Source organism: Sphaerodactylus townsendi, linkage group LG04 (genome assembly GCF_021028975.2).
Source record: "Sphaerodactylus townsendi isolate TG3544 linkage group LG04, MPM_Stown_v2.3, whole genome shotgun sequence".
In the NCBI taxonomy this organism is placed as follows: Eukaryota; Metazoa; Chordata; class Lepidosauria; order Squamata; family Sphaerodactylidae; genus Sphaerodactylus; species Sphaerodactylus townsendi.
This window is the reverse complement of record NC_059428.1, coordinates 85,486,629-85,507,897: the sequence shown is the minus strand read 5'-3', so window position 1 is coordinate 85,507,897 and position 21,269 is coordinate 85,486,629. Positions and strand designations below refer to the sequence as shown.

Below are 21,269 nucleotides of genomic sequence, written 5' to 3'. Positions count from 1 at the left end.
ACCTGAAAGCTGCAACCCTAAATGCAGTGCCTTGGGGAAGTATTGATTTTCTGTACTCTCCAGCTTCCAGTTTTATGTGCAAGAGATTATATTATACCGTATATGGAAAAAAATTCTGTTGAAGTTTATATTAGGGCAAAGCCAACACTACTTGCTTGGGTTTCTGTTCTTTCTTTCTTTCTTTCTTTCTTTCTTTCTTTCTTTCTTTCTTTCTTTCTTTCTTTCTTTCTTTCTTTCTTCCTTCCTTTCTTCCTTTCTTTCTTCCTTCCTTTCTTTCTTTCTTTCAGTGATTTCCAGCACATATTGCATACACATTTATATTGCTTTAATGCTGTCTTTCCTGGTGCTGTGATCCATTCCACGCCCCCATCCCTGGCCTTAGGTTCTTTTACATACTAACATGAGTTAATAGTTTCAGCTGTGGTGGCTACTGTGATTTTCACTGATGTCACAATATTTCATTGGCAGGATAGTATTGCACACATATTGAGTAAATATGTATCCAGCACTATGGGCTGTCATAAACAAAATTATGCTCTTGTTTAATAATGGGGTCTACAGATCAGACCAAGGATTGGGAAGGTGAAAAAGGCTTTGAAAAGCAGCAGGATATCAAGGGTCAAAGAGATGCCAAACAGCAGTGAAACAACACAGATTTTTCATGGAGGCAGAATTTTCTGGCAAACCTTTGAAGTGAATATGGAAGTGAAAGAACACCCAGCATAGCCCTAGTTTGATAACGGTTAATAGGTGGTAAACATATAAGCATTCTGTTTCCACTTGTCAAATGTTTTCTGTCTTCACTTCATGACATCCCCATTAATGGAGTTTTTATTTCCATCCTTTTTATTTCTTTTGTCTTGTAGGTCTCCTATGTAAAAGCGATTGACATTTGGATGGCTGTATGTCTTCTCTTTGTGTTTGCTGCACTACTTGAATATGCAGCAGTGAATTTTGTATCGAGGCAACACAAAGAATTTCTGAGGCTACGCAGAAGGCAAAGACGACAAAATAAGGTACGACACTTTCCTCTCGGCATGATCATGGAAGTCTTTCCACATAATTGATTTCCTTCCTTCGGTATACCTGATACAGCACACCCATATCTTTATCCTTTAAATTTATTTTACTCAGTGTCAGGAGTTCAGAATTTTAAAAAGGGCTCCTTTGCCAACATTGGTTGAAGGCATTGGTCGAACATCTTGGTCGAAGGCAAAACCAATATGCCCTTCGCATTTGCATAATAAACCCAAGGATTAATTTCATAGACCAATATTCAGATTTGAAGCTCTCCATGCAAATCCATGACATTTACCAATTTTTGGCTTTTGATGTGAATATCCATTGCATCTTTAATTTTTTTTTTGGAATTATTTTCTTCTAGTAATGGTGGTAGCTAACCTTATATTCTGCTTTAGCAGACATGGCAACAACTTTCATTTGGTAGGACAAGAAACTTCCACTTAATTTTGGACTGGAACTATCTTCACTTGTCTGGAGTCCTCCGAATTCATTCAGAATTGTTTTTCTCTCAGCTTTCCCACCTGTCTTTCTCAACAAGGAACAATATTTGTAAAGCCATCCATATCATATTATTTCAGCACTACTTTGTTTCAACTTGACTTTCTCAATAAATTCCAATTGATTTCCGTCTGAATTGCTTCACGCAGCACATCCTGATGTTCCTCTCTAACTGTGCCATTCTTATTTTTGTTTTGTTTTGTTTTATCATTACATCATTTCCATTCTTGCTGCTGCTATCTGTTCTGACAAATCTGGGAACAGGCACAGACTGTGACTGTTGGGAATGAGAGTGTCGAGTCGGTTCGGCGCGTGAATGGCTTGAGGATAAAAGAATCATCAACATACGGGACAGTGAATCAGATCTGCAATCCGGGTTTCAGGGTAAAACTACAGAAAATAACAAAGATGTTGTATGAAAATGATGTCATACATTGGCAATGTGACCAATATTTATGACATCATCTATAGCAAACTCTTGTATCAGACAGAATACTGTACCGAGTATGTGAGCATCCTGCTATATGTTTCTAACCTTTGTACCCTGTGTTCTTGTTAGTTTTCTAATAGCATTTTTCTCCATAACGCCACTTCCTCTCTCACCATAGGTAAGCATTTATATGATAAGCTTAGTCTAGCTTTTGTAATGGTGGTATGCTACCAACATTATTGGTTTTACACAAAACGCTGACCCTGTTATAATAATGGTCCAACATGTAGGGGATTGCAGTATGGGCGTGGGATTAGAAACTCTATTCACTTAATATCCAAGAACCTATTTACATGTTTTTTCTAAATTACAGTAGTGAAAGATTCATTCATGCTTCTGTATACCCACCAAAATCAAATCTATAAAAGAGCAAAAGTGTTCTTGCTCATGGCCAGATTCATGTGCTACCACATACCCAGAATGGTTCAAAGTATCCATGGGGCATACTTCTTGACCAAATGAATGATTCCTTGATATATTTCCTTTTATTTGGAGGTATTTTGTAAAATACACGTGCAGAGAGACTTAGTAACTATTTGTCAAATAGTCAGGAGCAGCAAGAAGTAGATTGTCCTGCCAAGGAATGGCATAAACCCATGCATTTTTAGATGGTGATATGTGGGCATACAAGAAACAGTCTTGAACGCATAGCAGAACTATAATAATAGAAGAAGTTGCCAAAGCAAAGTGCATGACATTGATGGCACATCCAGTGTATTTGCAACGGTAGGATACTTGTACAAGTGATCCCTCATTCTGAGTAACAGACCATTTATGCACTTGTGTTCTGCCTCACAGTCAGCTTTCCTTTCCTTTGCCATAGACTTTCCTTTATACATTGTTTTTTGCACTTTCCAAAGCCACCACAGAGCAGAGCGGAGAAGCTTGGCAGTTGCCAAATGCTGGCAAAATGCAACTTTTCTTGTTGCTTAACTTTTCCCCATGAAGCAAAACAGTTAAACGGGAAGTCTAATTCTTTATCTGGGTTTTGTGCTCCTTCCTGCTTTTCCCAGCAAACTCAACAGCAGTTTTTCTGGCTCTTCTAACCACCATTTCCGAATGATCAGAAGGGCTTTTGTGTGTGTGGAATGTGTGTGCGTGTGTGCATGTTTTTAATGGTACAGGTCTAGCATTGGATCAAAAGACTGGAAAAAGGGGTGTCAGCAGAGGTGGGATCCAGCCAGTTCTCACAGGTTCCCGAGAGTGGGTTACTAATTATTTGTGGGTTCCGAGAGGGGGTTACTAATTGGGTCTGCTCAGAGGTGGTGGCATATTTGCCTAGGGACAAGGGGTATCACATGTCCCCGGGCGCATCCATTGCAGTCACGTGGGGGGCGCCAAAATGTCCCCACACACAGACTGATTTTGCAAGCCCCAGCAAGCTCGGAATTGAGGAAGCCGGTTGCTGCAAGAATTAAGGAAGAAGAAGAAGAGTTTGGATTTATATCCCCTCTTTCTCTCCTGTAAGAAGACTCAAAGGGGCTTACAATCTCCTTGCCCTTCCCCCCTCACAACAAACACCCTGTGAGGTAGGTGGGGCTGAGAGAGGTCCGAGAAGCTGTGACTAGCCCAAGGTCACGCAGCTGGCGTGTGTGGGAGTGTACAGGCTAATCTGAATTCCCCAGATAAGCCTCCACAGCTCAGGCAGCAGAGCGGAGAATCAAACCCGGTTTCTCCAGATTAGATACACAAGCTCTTAACCTCCTAGCCACTGCTGCTCTGAAGCCTGTCATAGCCCCGCTTACTCTCTACGGTGGCCCTGAGTGTTCAGAGGGCGGGGGAGAAATACCACTGTGCTCCCAGGATGAGGACTGGGGAGCTCCGCCTCCCCTCCCTCTCACCCAAAGTGCAGTGCCTTATTCTCCATTAAGTCGTTTCCATTCCTCTCAGTCTCAAGCCTTCTCCCCAGCAGATGGGCACCAGCCAGCACAGGAGAAGTCCATAGGCCGGCTAGGGAGGCAATCTCTGCCCCACCTGCAAGGTGTTTGTTGTGGGGAGAAGAATGCGTTTAGCTGTTTGGAGACTCCTTAAAGGTAATGTGTAAATCCAAACTGCACTTCTATCCCTAAAATCTTGTTTGCAATTGTGGATGGCCTTGATGGGGGGAGGGGGGATGGCATCCCAAGCTGTAACTTTTGTTGTGGGGCGGGGCTGTAATCTGGAGAGCTGGTTTTAATTCCCCCCTTTCTCTGTCCACCTGCTGCCCCATAAAGGTGTTTGTTGTTAGGGAGAGGGAAGGGGGCACTGCCGAGCCAGCTGCTTGGAGACTCCTTGGGCAACTAAACTGCACTCTATCCCAAAATCTTGCTTCTGCAAATTGTGGGATGGCCTTGATGGGGACATGAAGATCTGGCTTTAACTTTGCTGTGGGCTGGGCTGTAATCTGAGAGCTGAGTTTAATTCCCCACTTTCTGTCCTGCAATCTGCTGCCCCATACAAGGTGTTTGTTGTGAGAGCACGTTTGTTAGCTGTTTGGAGACTCCTTAAAGGTAATGTGTAAATCCAAACTGCACTTCTATCCCTAAAATCTTGTTTGCAATTGTGGATGGCCTTGATGGGGGGGGGGGGCATAGAAGCATCTGGTATAACTTTTGCTATTAGAGGCAGGCTACCTTAATCTGGAAGCTGAGTTTAATTCCCCACTTTCTAACCCACCTGTACCCATAGGGTGTTTTATTTAATGGGGGAGAGGAAAGGGGTGCATTTTGTTAGCTGTTTAGACTCCTTCAGGTAATATGCAAATCCAAACTGCACTTCTATCCCTAAAATCTTGTTTGCAATTGTGAATGGCCTTGATGGGGGGGGGGGGGCATGAAGCACCCGGCTTCTTAACTTTTGCTGTGGGGCAGGCCTGTAATCTGGAGAACTGAGTTTGATTCCCCACTTTCTCTGCCCCACCTGCTGCCCCACAAGGTGTTTGTTGTGGGGAGAGGAAAGGGGGGCATTTGTTAGCTGTTTGGAGATTCCTTAAAGCGAACTGCACCTGGGGTGCGTGTGCCCTATGTCCTTGCCACAGCCCCACCCAGGAATGCCCCGCCCCTGGAATGTCCGACCATACCCCCGTTGTGCCTCGCCCAGCCCCATTGGCGCTACCCCACTGTTTGAATCGCACCACCATGGGAACCTGTTACTAAATTTTTTGGATCCCACCACTGGGTGTCAGCTCCCCAAACAGGATCTTCTGGCCACCACTTCTGAACAATTGAAAGGGCTTAAAAATACACTGTTATCAGACACCAGGAAAAAAGGGGAAGGGTTGCAGGAAAACAGCAAAGCATGCAGGATTTAAACTTTTTCCCCTGTTGGACTGGCAGGAGTACTTTAGATAAGAAAAATGGACCCTTTTAAAATGAAATAGTCCAGGCAAAATAACTCTTCTTCTATTATTGGTGGATTTTAGTTTGGTCCTACTGCGTGGTCGTTATGGTCCAGCTTGTCCCTACTGAATGGACCTGAGAATTGTGCGAGTACCCTGGCCCAATCTCTTGTGTAAACAGAAAATCACAGGAAAACTCCACTACAAAGCAAACAGCCTTGAGGCAAAAGCATCAAATGCACAAAAGCCCAGAAACTTTGAAATAGCATTTATTTTCAAACCTCAGCCTTTAGAATTTTCTTTTAAAGATCATCAGCCTTAGGGGTTGAAGAAGAAACTAGAACAGAATTTCTAGAAAGAGAAATATCATAAGATAAATGCAATTTCAAAGTTTTTGTTTTACAGAATAAGGGAGCACTTAAGGTGGGCATATACAATTTGGCACCCATCCATCTGTACTTAGCCAAGTATGGCAGCCCACAGAAATAAACTTCCCTAGCATGATGGCTAAGGCATTAACATTAGAATTCTAGAGGTACATCCTTATAAACTTCCTAGCGGGGCCCGGCCACGCATTGCTGTGGCAATTATCCTTCTCATCCCAGTCGGCAAATCCACACAGATGTCCATGCAGGTCCAATGATCCACAGCATAGCCTTTTGGGGTGGTCAAATGGAATCCCTCTTTCCCTTTTCAATTCACATTGTTATATGGTGGTGTCTTGTTTTTTTTTTTAGTATAAGGTAACCCTTCCCATTCCACAACAGAACTGTCCAGAGTGTGAATCCCACTGTCCATGAGGCTGGTTGACATGCACAGTCCTGGCTTGGGTAAGGCAGAACTGGGGCAAGGAGGCTATCCCAGTCAGGCAGCAGAGGCAGGGTGGTGAGGCGCTCAGATCGAGGCCAGCTCCCTGAGTTCATATAGGGCCATGTGCAAAAGAAGCGGAGCCAGTAGTGCTGGTTACAGCCCCCACCCCGTGGATTTTCTTAGAAGAAAGGCAAACTCCAACTCGCTTTTAGTAAAGAGAGTCTGTGGCCTTAATATGGGTGAGGGGGGGAAGTGGGTAAGTGGTGTTTTCTGGGTAGATGTGAGGGGAGAACAAAAGTGAGGTGTGTGAGGATGAGCTGGATGTGTATGAGAGTATGTGTGTTGTGTGGTAGCAGTGGGTGAGGCACAGAGAGTGAAAGTTACCTGCGTGTGAGGGGGAGGAACCTCACCTGCCGTCTCACACGGCAAAGTGTGTATGTGTTTCACTTCCACTCATATTACCTAACAGTATTACCTATTTACTGTTTTAACTGCTCATCTCTGGCCATCTGAGCGAACATTCTAAGGGCATACCAACCCCTCAGGCCACAGACATGCTGCATGAACATTCTAAGGGTGACAGTTAAACACAGCCAGCTTCATGGCCTGGTGCGCCAGGAAAAGTATGTTTTACCTGGCTCAGGTGTGGACTTTCAGCAATTTGAAGGTCCAATTACCTGCCCGCAACAGGGAGCAACGTCATGTGAAAATTTGGGTGCGATCCGTCCAGCCGTTTCGGCGTTAGGGCATGACTAACAAAGTCACTGTTAGCTTTTTATATATATAGATTTAAGTCAGTCTGTGAGTTACAAAGGCTCTGTTTCAGATCTTCCATTTGTCATGAACTTAATAAATAATCTTTGCTCAATACCTCTCTTGCTCAGCTTTACCCTGTTCTATGATATGAGGATAACAATATTGACCTACCTTACAAGGTTGTTAAAAAGATATACAGCATTGTCAAAGGCTTTCACGGCTGGACTCAATTGGTTGTGGTGGGTTTTCTGGGCTGTGTCGCCATGGTCTGGTAGATCTTGTTCCTAACGTTTTGCCTGCATCTGTGGCTGTGTGTAACAGACTTCTCTCTGTGATGCACTATGAACACAGAGCAAAATTAGAAGAAGAGAAGAAAAGTTTGGATTTATATTCCCCCTTTCTCTCCTGTAAGGAGACTCAAAGGGGCTTACAATCTCCCCCCCCCCCCCAACAAACACCCTGTGAGGTGGGTGGGGCTGAGAGAGCTCCAAAGAACTGTAACTTGCCCAAGGTCACCCAGTGGGCATGTGTTGGAGTGCACAAGCTAATCTCACCAGATAAGCCTCCATAGCTAAAGTAGCAGAGGGGGGAATCAAACCCGGTTCTCCAGGTTAGAGTGCACCTGCTCTCTAACTACACCACACTGGCTCTCTTAGGTTGTGTGAATTGGCTTCAGGGAAACAGGGAAGCTAAGAATATGGTCTAGCAGCTCAGATCTACAGTATGTGGGAAACATCAATAATTTTGTACTGGAGGAAGGATGTTTGATTTCAGTTGCATTGCTCATTGAGCAGTGTTGGACAAAATCTGTTGTCCTTCAGTGATACAGGATGAATCAAAATGAGAACTTGAAGTATACTGAAACTCTCACCATCATAACAAAACTTATTCTTGAGCTATTCTCCAATTTATTGTCAGCTCAATTTTTATGCCTCTGACAAGGTCAGTAAAAATAATAATAGTAATAAAATGCTTGTTTTCAAGTCAAGTCATTTCCAGGCATTTTCTGCATTATCAGGGAAATAGTTTTTTGTGATCAAAAGCTATAGAAACCCAGTTTACGCTGCAAAGTCTTTATTCTGTCTTGCCCTAAATAATTCAGAAGGCTATTGTCACACACTGCTAGTTAAGCCGGATGCCATGAATTCCCCCAAAGGCTAAGCATCCTGGCAACAGGGAGAGCTGACCTTTTGTTATTAGAGTTGACTATGTTTATTCCCATGTTAGTGCTTGTGTTGCATTAATATCACAGACAGATCAGATCAAGAGGGCTGCAGCAAACTAGGTAGGAAACAGAATTAATTGGTTTACACATACGCTGACTGGAAGAAACTGTACTATGGAACATATACCCCAGTTCACAGACAACATACAACCGAAGCACAGTTATCTCTTCTGTTTGTTTTTAAATTCTGGATAAATTGTCTCAAAAAAATTGAAACAATAATTGATGAATATATATTGTCAGTCAAAGTGAGTAGAAAAAAATGGCTTCCCAGATTGACTCTGGGAATCTAGCCCCTACTGTTCTAGTAAATGGTGGGTGTGGCATTTCTAGGAGCTGAAGAGGATTATTATGGGTCAGTCAGCCATCCCAATCCAGAACAGAACTTGAGCATTTATTTATTAGGATATTTTTACCTTGCTTTTCTCCCGAGTGGGCACCCAAAGTGATGGGCAGCCTCATCCAGATGTGGTGGGATGCGGCTCCAATGCAGCGCCACACCACGGCTTGTGAAAAAAAATTCTGGAGGTGTGGGGAGCAAAAAAGAACTCCCTTCCACACATTGCGAGAAAGCCCCATAGGGCTTACAGGACCTATGCCACCAAAGGGTAGTGTAAGTCTGAGGATCAGGGTACCAAGCTCCAGGCCTGAAATCCCAGGAGTGCCTTGACCCATCTTCCACCCATGCTGGAGTCTGTTCAGGACATTAGCGCATCCCTGCTGTGGCCTAGTCTTCTGGGTTTTGCCATGGTGGGGTTGAGGGGGGACGACCATTGGCAGATCTGCCTTCTTTGCCAGGCAAGTGCCTGGAGGAGTGCAAATGCACCACCACAAGACCACGCCATTCCCTCAAGTTTTTTTTGCACCCCCACATTTGGATGGAGCTCTTACAGCATCATTCTCTGCTCCTGCATTTTATCCTCAAAACAGCCTTGTATAATAGACTAAGAGTGTGTGGCTGGACCAGCGTCACCCAGTGAGACTCCATGGAAGAGTGGGGATTCCTAACGGCTGAAACTTGAGCCACTGTACCACAGCAGTTTTCAGCTATCATAAATATCTGCTAGTTAAGCCAGACCCCAAAGTTGATTGCAAGCAAGTCCGGTGCTATTCCCTCCAGAGGCTTAACTTCAGGGATCTATATTTTGTACCTCTCTGTGGTATATAATGAATCAGAGGGTGCAGGAAAGAAAGAAAATGATTCACTTTTGCCATTTTTTTCTGTGATCACTGAACCCATGCTAGGATAGAGTTGCCAGCTGAAAGTTGGGGAACACTGGTGGAAGACTCTGGGCGGACTCTGGTGTTGCAATGGTACCACAAAATCATTTCCAGGTTTACCCCAGAAGTGATATTGTGCTGTTGATGCAGTGCCAATTGCTGCCAGCTCTGGCTTGGGGGAAATCTGGAGATTTTAGGGATGGAGCCTGAAGAGGCAGGGTTTAGGGAGGGGAGGGACATCAGTGGGGGGAAATGCCACAGAGTCCACTTTCCAAAGGGGCAATTTTCTCCAGGTGAACTGATCACTGGTGCCTAGAGATTATCTATAATAGCAGGAGACCTCCAGCCACCATCTGTAGATTGGCAACCGTGCCAGTCATCCCCCCCCCCCCGGTCCCACTGCTCCATGCAGCAACAGAGGAAGCCTGAGGGTGCTGAGTGGGAGAACTGGCACCCTAATTCAGGAAGAGCAAAAGAGCTTCCTTTCTTTCAAAAGCAGCTACAAAAGTGAAAGCAGATCAGAAGAGAGACAGGGAAAGAATGTGGAAAGTACTCCTCTTCTTTATTCATGTCTCTTTTTGTTCCGTCCCCCTGTTACTTAAGTTGTTTATGGTCCTTTATGGTCCTTTCTGCACAGCACAAATAAAATGCTGACATTACCAACATTGTAAAAAGATCAATGTAGCTTTTTTTTTGGTCTGCATAATGCAGACAAATAAAGCTTTGGCAGGGAAAATGTTTTATTTTTCCTACTCATTCCCCCCCCCCCCAGCTCTTACTTTCTGTTTCTCCGCAGCTTGCATCTGTGTAGTTTTTTCTTTCTTTTTGGTTTTAAATGAGATATCTTTAAGCTTTGAGGTCACAATATGAGAATCTCAGCCGATTCTCTTGTTGTGACATTGAAGCTTTGATGATACCTCATTTTAAACAAAAGGAAAGAAAGAAAAAACAACACAGGCGCGAGCTGCAGGTACCTCATTTCAAAAATAAAAAATGGCATGTGCCAGGAAAAACTAATTTTATTAATTTACTTTATATACTGAAAATATGTGCAGATGAGCAGCAAGCAGAGGAAACTCCGTGGGAGCATTCTGCAAATGGCAGCAGCATGTAGCTTCCTGAAGAGGGAAGAAAATGGTGGGTGCGAGCTGTGAGAAACTGAAAGTGAGAACTGGGGTGGGGGAAGAGAGGAAAAATGAAACATTTTCCCTGCCAAAGCTTTATTTGTCCATGCTTTACAGACAAAAGGATCTTTTAAAAATATCGGTAAGACATGTTGTTTATTTGGCGGGCGCAAGCTGCAGAGAAACTGAAAGTGAGAGCTATTTAAAACTAGTTCCTAGTTTAAGCACTGTAATCCTTTACAAAAATTCAGTTAATGTACAAAGGGAACAGATCAAAAAAGCAGCACTCCTGATAGTATGGAATTAGGGCTGGGAATGTACATTTGTATGTACATTAGGCTCTCTGCAGTCCATCAGACAACTGTGTGCACGTCAGGAGAAAGAACCACATATACAAATCCACTTCTCCCTCCAGCCCTGCTGTGTGTTCATTAAAGACCTGGAAAAAAACTTGTGATATTGGTCTAAATTCGAATTGCCTTTGCTGGCCTCAGACCAAATTTGCTCCCTGAGGGAGGACTGCACACATGATCCAATTCCCCCAGTTCCTCACAGTCACAGCCAGTTCAGTAACCCACAGTTCAGTCATATTACTATATAGTGACCAGGCATCCCGCTTTTGGCGGGACCCACCCGATTTTTAACAATTTCTCCCGCGTCCCTCCGCCTTGTAAAAAAGTCCCGATTTTCCTGGCTCTCCTTGGCTGTCTCGTGCTGGTGACGGTGATAGGGGGTGCCCAACGCACCGGGCGCACGGCTATGGGTCACGTGGGGGGCGCAAAATTCTCCCCGGCCCCTCTCCCTTCCCCCTCGTCAGTCTGCTGCTCAGCTGTGGCCTCCGGCTCCTCCGCATCCCAAAGAAGCCAAGCCGGCAGCAGCCAGCCCGGCAGCCTGGCCAGAGCAATCAACGGTAAGAGCCCTGAGCAGCCCTAAGCAAAAGGAGCAATTGACTACTCAACTCCCCTTCCCCCTCCCTGCAGAGACTTGGAGCCTGACGACTCACTCCAGTCTCCACAGCTAGCCTAGCAAGCACAGGAGTTGGGACTTTTTGTGGGCTGGGATCTCCGCTCTGGTTTTCCTTCGGCTGCTTTGCTCGCTGGTGGATGGAAGGAAAGGGAGAGAACTTCCTCACGATCTCCCCAACGAGGTGAGGGGGGGGGTGTAAGAAAGATTGGGAGTTGAGAGGAGGGGGGGTGGAGTGGTGAAATTCATGGGTGCTTTGTGTTGTTTGCTGGGGAAAAAACCAGTTTCGTTTTCTCTTAGCTCATCATGCAACGGCCCTTTTCCAGTCTTAATTGCTGTGTCTTTCAATGGCAATTCATAGGTGATGAACTTGAGCTGCTAAAACAATTCCCCTTCTTGTTTCTGTTGTTCTAAACCAGGGGTAGGGAACCTGCGGCTCTCCAGATGTTCAGGAACTACAATTCCCATCAGCCCCTACCAGCATGGCCAATTGGCCATGCTGACAGAGGCTGATGGGAATTGCAGTTCCTGAACATCTGGAGAGCCGCAGGTTCCCTACCCCTGTTCTAAACCAAGGTCTCTGTTGTGGTATTCTGGAAGATGCTGGTTGAATAGTGGGGGGGTGGGAGGGGGACTTTGGATTGTTGCTAGTATTAAATGTTAGCTTCAGAGACTCTCAGTTCTTGCTTTTTTGCTTTTATGGTGCCTGACCCAGTTCAGTGAAGGCTTCTGAGCTTATGAAGAGTTTCCATTATTATTCTCAGAACACTAGAACCAGGGGGCATCCATTGAAAATGCTTAGGAGAAGAATTAGGACTAATAAAAGGAAATATTTTTCACGCAACACGTGATTAGTGTTTGGAATATCCTGCCACAGCAGGTGGTGATGGCTGCTAACGTGGATAGCTTTAAAAGGGGCTTAGGCAGATTGATGGAGGAGAAGTCAATCTATGGCTACCAATCTTGATCCTCCTTGATCTGAGATTGCAAAGGCCTTAGCAGACCAGGTGCTCAGGAGCAGCAGCAGCAGCAGGCCATTGCTTTCACATCCTGCATGTGAGCTCCCAAAGGCACCTGGTGGGCCGCTGCGAGTAGCAGAGTGCCAGATTAGATGGTCACTGGTCTGTTCCAGCAGGCTCTTTCTTATGTTTTTACTGACTGTTGTACTGAGAGACTTAAACTTAGTCCCCCTTCCAGTTTGTTGAAATAAGCTAGCCATATGAATGGCTGTCCCCTTCTCAAGGCTACCCTGGGCTGTTTCAGTTAGGCTTGAGTTTTGGAGGGGCTTTTTCCTTCAAAAAATAAGAAGTTTTTGGGATTTTTTTCTGTGTGGAATCTAGCCAGTTGGCCTGTATATTTAAGCATCAGTTCAGCATCAATTTCACCCACAGCCCCCACCACAAAAGAGATTCTTGTGTTTTCTGTGATCCGGGAGGGGACTCAGTTCTTTGGAAGCCTGCTCAATGCCAGCACCAGGCCACCAGCCTTGGAATCTGGCCAGTTGGCCTGTATATTTAAGCATCAGTTTAGAAATTTAGTGCCCCAGCTTTCTCCTGTGCATGTTTCTGAGAACTCCTGTCCTTTATGTGGCTTCCAAAAGGCCAGAAACTTTTAAACGTGACAGGAAACCTTCAGGCTTCACTTTTGTCTACTAAGAAGACAAGAAAGATGTCAATGCAATCTGCTTATTGTAGTTTGTGTAGCCCTGGAGGAAGACGGTACATCACTAGGTAGAAAGTTAAAGACCAGAATCTCCAAGATAGCATTCTCAGAACTGCTATCAGTTCCATGCACAGATCCACTGAGAAGGCAGAAATTAGGGGGCTCAATGCATGATGAGGAAGTGATGCAAGAAGGAAAGCCTTAGATTTGGTAGGCACTGGGGAGCAGTGGCATAGCCACCAGGGGCCGAAGGGGTGTGCGATGCACCGGGCGCATGCCTGAAGGGGCTGCCCAAACCTCAAAAATGCATTTTAAAAATATTTTAGTGTTTTTACTTTGTCGGCCTGCAGGGGGCGCAATGTTTAGACTAGCGCCACCAAAATTTCAGGTTATCATCAGGTGACATTCCTGATGATATCAGCCAGGTTTGGTGAAGTTTGGTTCAGGGGGTCCAAAGTTATGGACCCCCCAAAAGGGGTGCCACCATTCCCCATTGTTTCCAATGGGAGCTAATAGTAGATGGGGCTTCCCTTTGAGGGTCCATAACTTTGGACCCCCTGAACCAAACTTCACCAAACCTGTGTGGTATAATCAGGATAGACTCTTGCTGATACCAGCCAGGTTTGGTGAAGTATGGTGGTATCATCAGGATAGACTCTTGCTGATACCAGCCAGGTTTGGTGAAGTATGGTTTATGGTTTACTATTAGCTCCCATTGGAAACAATGGGGAATGGGAGAACCCCTTTTGGGGGTCCATAACTTTGGACTCCCTGAACCAAACTTCACTAAACCTGGGTGGTATCATCAGGATCATCTCCTGAAAGTAGCCTGAAATTTTGGTACTGCTTAACCATTGCTACCCTGACAGGCACACTCAATTTTCCCCCAGATATTGGTCCCTTCTGGTCCCTTCTGAGTGGATTTAAAGGGAGAATCTGGGCTCCCTAGATTTAAAAAATTGAAAGTATTGTTGAAGGCTTTCACAGATGGATTCAACTGGTTGTCGTGGGCGTTCTGGCCGTTCTACCAGTGGTTTGGTAGATCTTGTTCCTAATGTTTCGCCTGCATCTGTGGCTGGCATCTTCAGAGGCGTATCACAGAGAGGAGTCTGTAATAAGAGAAGTCTGGACACAGTGTATAACAGACTTCTCTCTGATACACCTCTGAAGATGCCAGCCACAGATGCAGGTGAAACATTAGGAACAAGATCTACCAGAACACGGTCACGCAGCCTGGAAAACACACAACAACCAACATTGAAAGTGATTCTGTTTGTGGGGTGGGTGGGGAATCTACCCTGAAACAGCATCATTTTCAATGTTGTTTAAACTAGGGAGCCCAGATTCTCCCTTTAAAGTGGATTTAAAAGGAGAATCTGGGCTCTCTAGTCTAAACAACATTAAAAGTGATGCTGTTTCAGGGTGGATTCCTCCACCCACCCCCAAACAGCATCACTTTCAATATTGTTTCAACTAGGGAGCCCAGATTTGTGAGTTGGGGCATGTGTTCAGATTTGTGAGTTGTGGCATGTTCTATAATGTGATTGTGACTTTGAAATGACACGGTGCAAAAATTGTTCTTTGGTCATAGTGGGGGAGGGCGGCCTTTGGTCTTGGGGAAGCCGTCCACAGGGTGGGGGGCGCAAAACTCAGATTTTGCACGGGGCTCCATTTCCCCTAGCTACACCTCTGCACCCAAGAAAGGGCTTTAACGAGGTTACGGGAGTGATGTTAGAGGGCTGCAGCTCTGCTGAGTTAAGGTATTTGAAAAAAAGGATCTGAAGCACCTTTTCTTATCGTCCATTCGGGTTAAACGGAAAGGCGTGCCTCGGGGTATCGGGTCCCTTGACATGTTTTGTGCCTCCCGGGGACCCTGAGAGCCTGGTTAGGTCTGGCGGCGGGGCACGAAGGTCAATGGTGTCCCACTTTACCAGTGTTAAAATCTGGTCACCTTATATTACTAATGGTGTCTTGTTATGGACAAATCATCAGTTCTCTGGGTCAACTGGTTGTTTTCTTATGCTGAGTTTCAGCTTCCAAACATGTTAGCATACAATGCACTGAAAATCCAGTGCACTGAAATTTTAGGATAGTATTACCATAGACAGGCAATTGCAGGCACTTCTTTCTCTTTCTGTCTTTTTCCTACCTCCAGTCTGAAAAGATTAGCAGCATGAGCTTTTCCTGTTTGTCAAGGAGACAACAAAAGTCTGGGTCTATTTATAAAGCAACGGCTTTATTGCTGAATTTCCATTGAAATGAAATTTTCATTTCTCACATGAAATTTCTCATTTTTTTGTCTGCAAGAATACTCATTTCCCATGTCTGGGGTTGTGCTGAAAACATTCCATTCTCCTGTCCCTTGGGGAATGTTCCTGCTCCCTGTATCTTTGAATATAGCACTTTGTGGTAAAACGAGCACTGTTTGTTTTATGTAACATGCCACATCATGTGAATAATGGAAGTGCCAGAGGAAAACTCTTTTGCAGGGTTATTGCACTTGCGGTGAAAGCTCAAGCACACACATTTCATTGTGAAAAAGGAGAGCCAAAGTCTGACTGACTTTATTTCCCCTTACATTTTTAAACCTGTTTGTTTAATGAAATATTGTAGAATTTAGTTCTATTAGAGATCTTTGGGTAATTTTTCTTCTAAAAGGTAGATTCATTGGTATGTAGCTACACAGGAAAGGTAACAGACTGGGGACTTAGTGACTGCCCCTTCAATCTACAGTCCCAGTGGGAAATGGATCTACTCTTTGCATGGCTAAGAAGGTTCCTATGCCCTACTCTGCCAGGTCCAGGAATAAGGGAACCCCCTAATTGAAACATGAGAATGCTTCCAGGTACTTCAGGGGGGGAAAATGCCTCCATGAGCACACCCTCAATATGCATTGAGCAGCCCCGTCATTGAAGTGACTGTAAAAGCTATTTCACAGTACTGTTATTATTTATGCGTAGCACATTATAGAGTAACCCAAGCCAAATGCCAGTCTGTGCCTCAAAAGCTTATACTTTACATCACAGGATCCCAAACTTTTTCAGCCTGTAGGCATCTTTGAAATACCTACACAGCATGGTGGACACCACCACAAAATGGCTGCCACAGGAGGCAGAACTACTCACACAATGTCAAAGGCGGATTCCACATGGGCCAAAAACAGCAGTGTGAAAACAGTGTGAAGTGGTTTAAAATGGTGTAAAAGGATTTATACAATTTTCACACTGCTGTTTTTGGCCCATGCGGAATCCACCAGAGAGTGACCTTATGCACAATTCTGACAGTAGTTCTCCAAAATTCCAGGCAGAAGTTCTCTTTAATGGGATGCCTTTTTAAACGAACATACTGTTTAAAAATATACTTGCATATGCATAAAGCAAATACACATACTGAGCTAGCTAAGAATTCTTCATCTGGCAGATTATATCTTTGTTTTGCATACATCTAACACATTTGATAAACCTAAAAGGCTGTCATAAATTAGCTGCAACTTGATAGCACTTTCCATCACCAGTGCATGTATGCAAAAGGAGAAATGTTTCTTCTCCTTTACATGACCCCTTCTCTTGTGAACCCTGCCTGTTTTAACCTGCACTGTTACTTGTAACTGTGGTCGTTTCCCCACTCACCTTTTGTTGCACGGTAGTTGCGGCAAATAAACTGGGGGCCTGCTGCATTCCCCACTACCTGAGCAGCAGCAACGCAGCGACCCCGACTCTGCCACTCTTTGTCCTCCTCAGCGCGCGTCATTTCGACCCCTGGATGGTCGAGCATCATTTCTGAAAACCCCGAGACGGCCACAGGGGAGAGAGAGGCAGTGGGGAAGCCGGGGGTCACTACAGGTTTGAATTTCCCACTGCACATGGTGATGTGGACCAATGAAGGCACTGCGGGGCATGCGCAATGCGTACACAGCATTTCCTTCCACCATTTTTAAAACCAGGAAATCAGTTGTTTGCACATCGCTTCGAGCGCACGAGGACACAGCGTATTTTCATTATTCATTCAGAACTTTCATTGTTCATTCAGAACTTTCATCTCATGAACATTCATCTCATTCATCTCAGAACATTCATCTCATGAAATGGAGGAGAAAGGAAAGCGGGCACTTCCGCTTTCCCAAAAGGCATTGGTTCAATTTGCGATGACGACTGTGCGTGTTGACATTTCGTCAACGATTTCATGGGTTTTTTTTACCAAGTTCCGCCCACAAACCGGCGCTCCAGCCAATCGGGACAGAGAAGCGCCCTCCCAATGACCACTGAACGCGCGGTTGTGGGGAATGCTGCATGTCATGAAGCTTGCGGCTGCCGCGAGGTTGACTACAGGGACAAGCTGCGGTGGGGAGTCAGACCTCACACTCAAAAGCACTGATTCAAAGGAGCGCGGTTTGGCTCAACGTTATTTTTTAAAGTGGGGAAATGACCTGTGACAGTTGGTATTCAGGGGCTGGTGAGGACTCCTTGCACATGTGTGCAGTGTGAAATAAATTCTGGCTAGATTTTAATAGGGAACCAAAATATAATGCAATAGAACTAACTAGAAAGGAAAAGACAAAACCTACTACACCAAAATCAGTGTAGAATTTAATTACGTGTAGCAGTGTTCACACAAATCGTTGCACTATTTCACAACAGTCAAGCAAACATAGTTCAAACAATAACAAGACCACATCCAAGTATCAGAAATGCAAACAGCAAAATACATGGAACAAAAAACAACTTAAATGTAACCATAGTGGTAATCCTGGTGAGATTCTGGTGAAGTCAATCCTGGTGAAGTCAATGCTTATTTAGCTCCCAATAGTTGCACAATTGCGCCTAGTCAGTATCAAGTCCCACTGCGTTTCTTAAATATCATGCCGCTATTTGTACAAGTGAAGTGAAGTACATAAAAGCACAAACTGCATGATATTACAAACATCAAAAATTCAGAAAATCCCCACCTAGCCCTGCCCAATTTCCAAAAATACTGGATGCGTCAGGAGGAAAGGTGCCGGTGGGCACCACACTGGAGACCCCTGCTTTTCAATTTTACACAGAAGAAGAAAAGAGGGGGATGGGAATGAGATGCAAGGACAGCAAAGGCTGTGATTAGAGGTGCCAACACTTCCTTGGCAAATGCTGGGAGATTTTGAGGACCTGGGTAGAGTGAAATTTGTGGAGGATATTATACCATTTCTGGATGATGCTCTACACATTTCCTCTCATATCTATTGTAAGTACCATAGAGACATGGGGAAATTCCTAGTGTCACCAAGGAGGCGATTTTCAAGTTTTTTTCTGCTTCCCAAATTCTTGAGGGCTGGGATTAGGGTCGAGGGTAGGGGTTTAGCCCCTTCAGGTGGGCAAACTGCAAGCCTAGTTGTGGTAATAGGCTATATGTTCAGCTGGCTTTTCTGTTCTGCCAATAAAAAGTGTGAGACTGGCCAAGGTCCCCAAGTAATCATCAGTTAGGAGATTTATCCTTCCAGCTTAATTTTGCAACAAAGGAAAGAAATATTGGTCACAAACTCATTTATCTTTGGTTCCCTGGGTATTTTTTTAATGTTAAGGAACCCTTCATTTCTCACCCTGAGTTCTTTTGCCAAAACTTGTAATTTGGGTCATTCTTGTGTGCTAGTATGATGTTTATTCGTTTTTGCTGTTTGTTCATTTTGCCATCCATCTCTTTTGTTTGAAGTCACATGCTTTCAGTCACCTATTTTTTAATTGATTAAATACATTGCTTTGTGTGATGTGTCAATTGTGAATATCTTATTTTTCCATTTTCTGGTTGGCATTATGCACTGTTATTTATGTTTACCTCCTTAGGGAAAACCAGACTTTCTCTTCTTGTTATGCAGATTCAATCCATACTGCGCTATTCTAAGTGCCAGTGGATATTATTTCTATCCTGCAAACTGTGTGTTCCCAATCTCACCATACAGAATTGCCTTTGACTTGCAAAAAGGCTTTGCTTTGTCAAACCATTGTTTACATTATGAAACAATCCAGAGATAGCTTATAACAGAATAGTTTCAAAGAAAAATTTTAAATGTTCTTTTCCTTGCAAGCACGCAAACGTACCTACCTTCCCATTCCATTAAGATCGTGGAGGGGGGTCGTCACCTCCTCTACACTCTCTTGAATAGTTAACAGAGTTATCAAGGGGATATCTCCAAACAACAAAACACCCACTGAGAAAATATCAACCACTAGGAACCATAAGTCTAGCAAAGGAATGGTCAACCAATATTTTCAGCAATACTACTGTACTCTGTTTCACAAAAAGATCCACGTGCTGTTGGCAGTTGTTTGGCAGAAGTGAAAATAGCATGTTTCCACAGTTCAAAATAGTCCCGATTCTCTAAAAGCATTAAAGAATCTTTTTAAAGTGCCGCCATAATAAAAACCATTATTCTGTGCACTATGAAACACTGAACTTTCGTAAGAGAGCATTTGTAGTATATTGGATGATATCAACAAGACTTGCCTTTTTTATAAAGTAGTGCCTGCCATTTTCTTCCCCATTCAGGAGCCTCTGTACTGCAGCAGCTATATTCAAAGCTTCATAAATACTCATATATTAGAAGAGTAGCTGCTCAGAGGACTGTATCTCCCAGTAAGAAGCATTGGGTAGACCTCGCCCTGCAGAGGGCCGGTGTACCCACAATTGAAGGTAATAGGTAGACCTGCCTTTGCAGAGTAGACCAGTCCTCTGAACGGATGCTGTTCTAATATACAATCTACAAAGATTCAAACATTCAAAAATTGCTAATTTAAAAACTGAATAAAGGGAAAAAACCACACGTGCACAGGATTGCCAGGATAAGCCAACTTTATTTATCGGTTTTTTCATGGAAATGCCCACTGGATGAGCTGCAAGCAGAGTAAACTGCTAGGAAGATACTTAAAATGGCTGTGGAAGCATTGGGGCTCCTAAACAGCAAGAAAATGGCAGGCACTACTATACAAAAAGGCAAGTCTTGCCGATAGTTGGCAGATGCACTATAAATTCTTTCTTACCAAAGTTCAATGTTTCATAGTGCACAGAATAATGGTTTTGATGACGGCAGTGTTTAAAAAAGATTCTTTAATGTTTTTAGAAAATCAGAAATGGGGAGAGGACTAGGTAGGCACTAGAATCACAGAAGAGCATTCCACTACAAAGAAGGTCAAGGAGGAGTGGCAGATTAATTAAGAAATATCCTGAACTCTTTTTGGTGATGCAGAGTATAGTGATCACATAAGACATTTTTTATGATGTGCTGAGGAAACAAACTAAACAAAAGAAGAGACCATAATGAATACCAAATCAGAAAAGAAAAGAATACTTTTAAAACTAAAAAGGACAAAAAGGGGAAAACTGACAGGAAAATTAGTTGCCGCCAGGTGACGGGACCACCCCTGCTCGGAGCCCCTTGACCCAATAACCACATCACACTCCAGGCTAGGTAAATTATTTAGCCATCGCCAACCATTTATTATGCAATCAGAACCGTGAGCCGCAGCATAGGATTTTTATCTGATTTGGAACGCTGGGCAGCCCCTTCTCAGCCCTGGTAGCTGAACGGATGCTCTTTCTGCTGCTGCAGAGCTCCAGCGGGCAGGTGGCCTCTTACTGGAACTTCGCCCTGTTGTGATGCTCAGATGGACAGTCGGCCTCTTGCTGTAGCATACCATACCAAAATGGAGGGTAGCTCCCTAGCTCCCCTCCCCCAGCCCTTTCAGATCAGTTCCCATGCACCAAACAGCCGAGTGGCTATGACAAAGAAGCATGCATTAACATATCACCAAATCTCAAAGGGAGAGGTGGGTGGCAAGTCGCTGGCCAGCCAGAGCACATGGCTGACACAAAGGTTGGTCTGGCCTTTTATAGGCCCTGGCCGGCCTCTTCTAAATGATGTTGTGGTGCTGGCATTGCAAATGGCTGGAAGACCCCCCCCCCCTTTCCAGGGTGAAGCCAGGGACTCCTTCCTGTCCTTCCGGGCAGCAATTTCAGCCATGATGATTCACGGCCGCTCTTTTATCATTGGCATTTTCCCCAAAGACCACATATCCTGGGATAAGACGGTGAAACATCCTGGTTCGGTCATGACTTCTACATGACTTCCGGGTCTAACTCGGGCCCACCCCACAAGATTTCCCTTATTCTGCAGTTTTCAAAAAACAATAAAATTGGCAGTTCTTTAAAAAAAAG

The 21,269-nt window shown here is 44.3% G+C and overlaps 1 protein-coding gene across 6 annotated transcripts in view; it reads left to right on the top strand.

The window, feature by feature from the left end:
- GLRA2 (glycine receptor alpha 2) overlaps positions 1-21,269 on the top strand; it is a 170,022-nt gene that overhangs the window by 121,720 nt on the left and 27,033 nt on the right. For 4 of the 6 annotated variants that reach the window (XM_048493790.1, XM_048493791.1, XM_048493795.1 and 1 more), the window contains 2 exons: positions 867-1,016; positions 1,786-1,905. In XM_048493790.1, the coding sequence (XP_048349747.1) occupies positions 867-1,016; positions 1,786-1,905 (270 nt within the window). The remainder of the gene's footprint in view (positions 1-866; positions 1,017-1,785; positions 1,906-21,269) is intronic. The other 2 variants (XM_048493793.1, XM_048493792.1) reach the window with 1 other exon arrangement.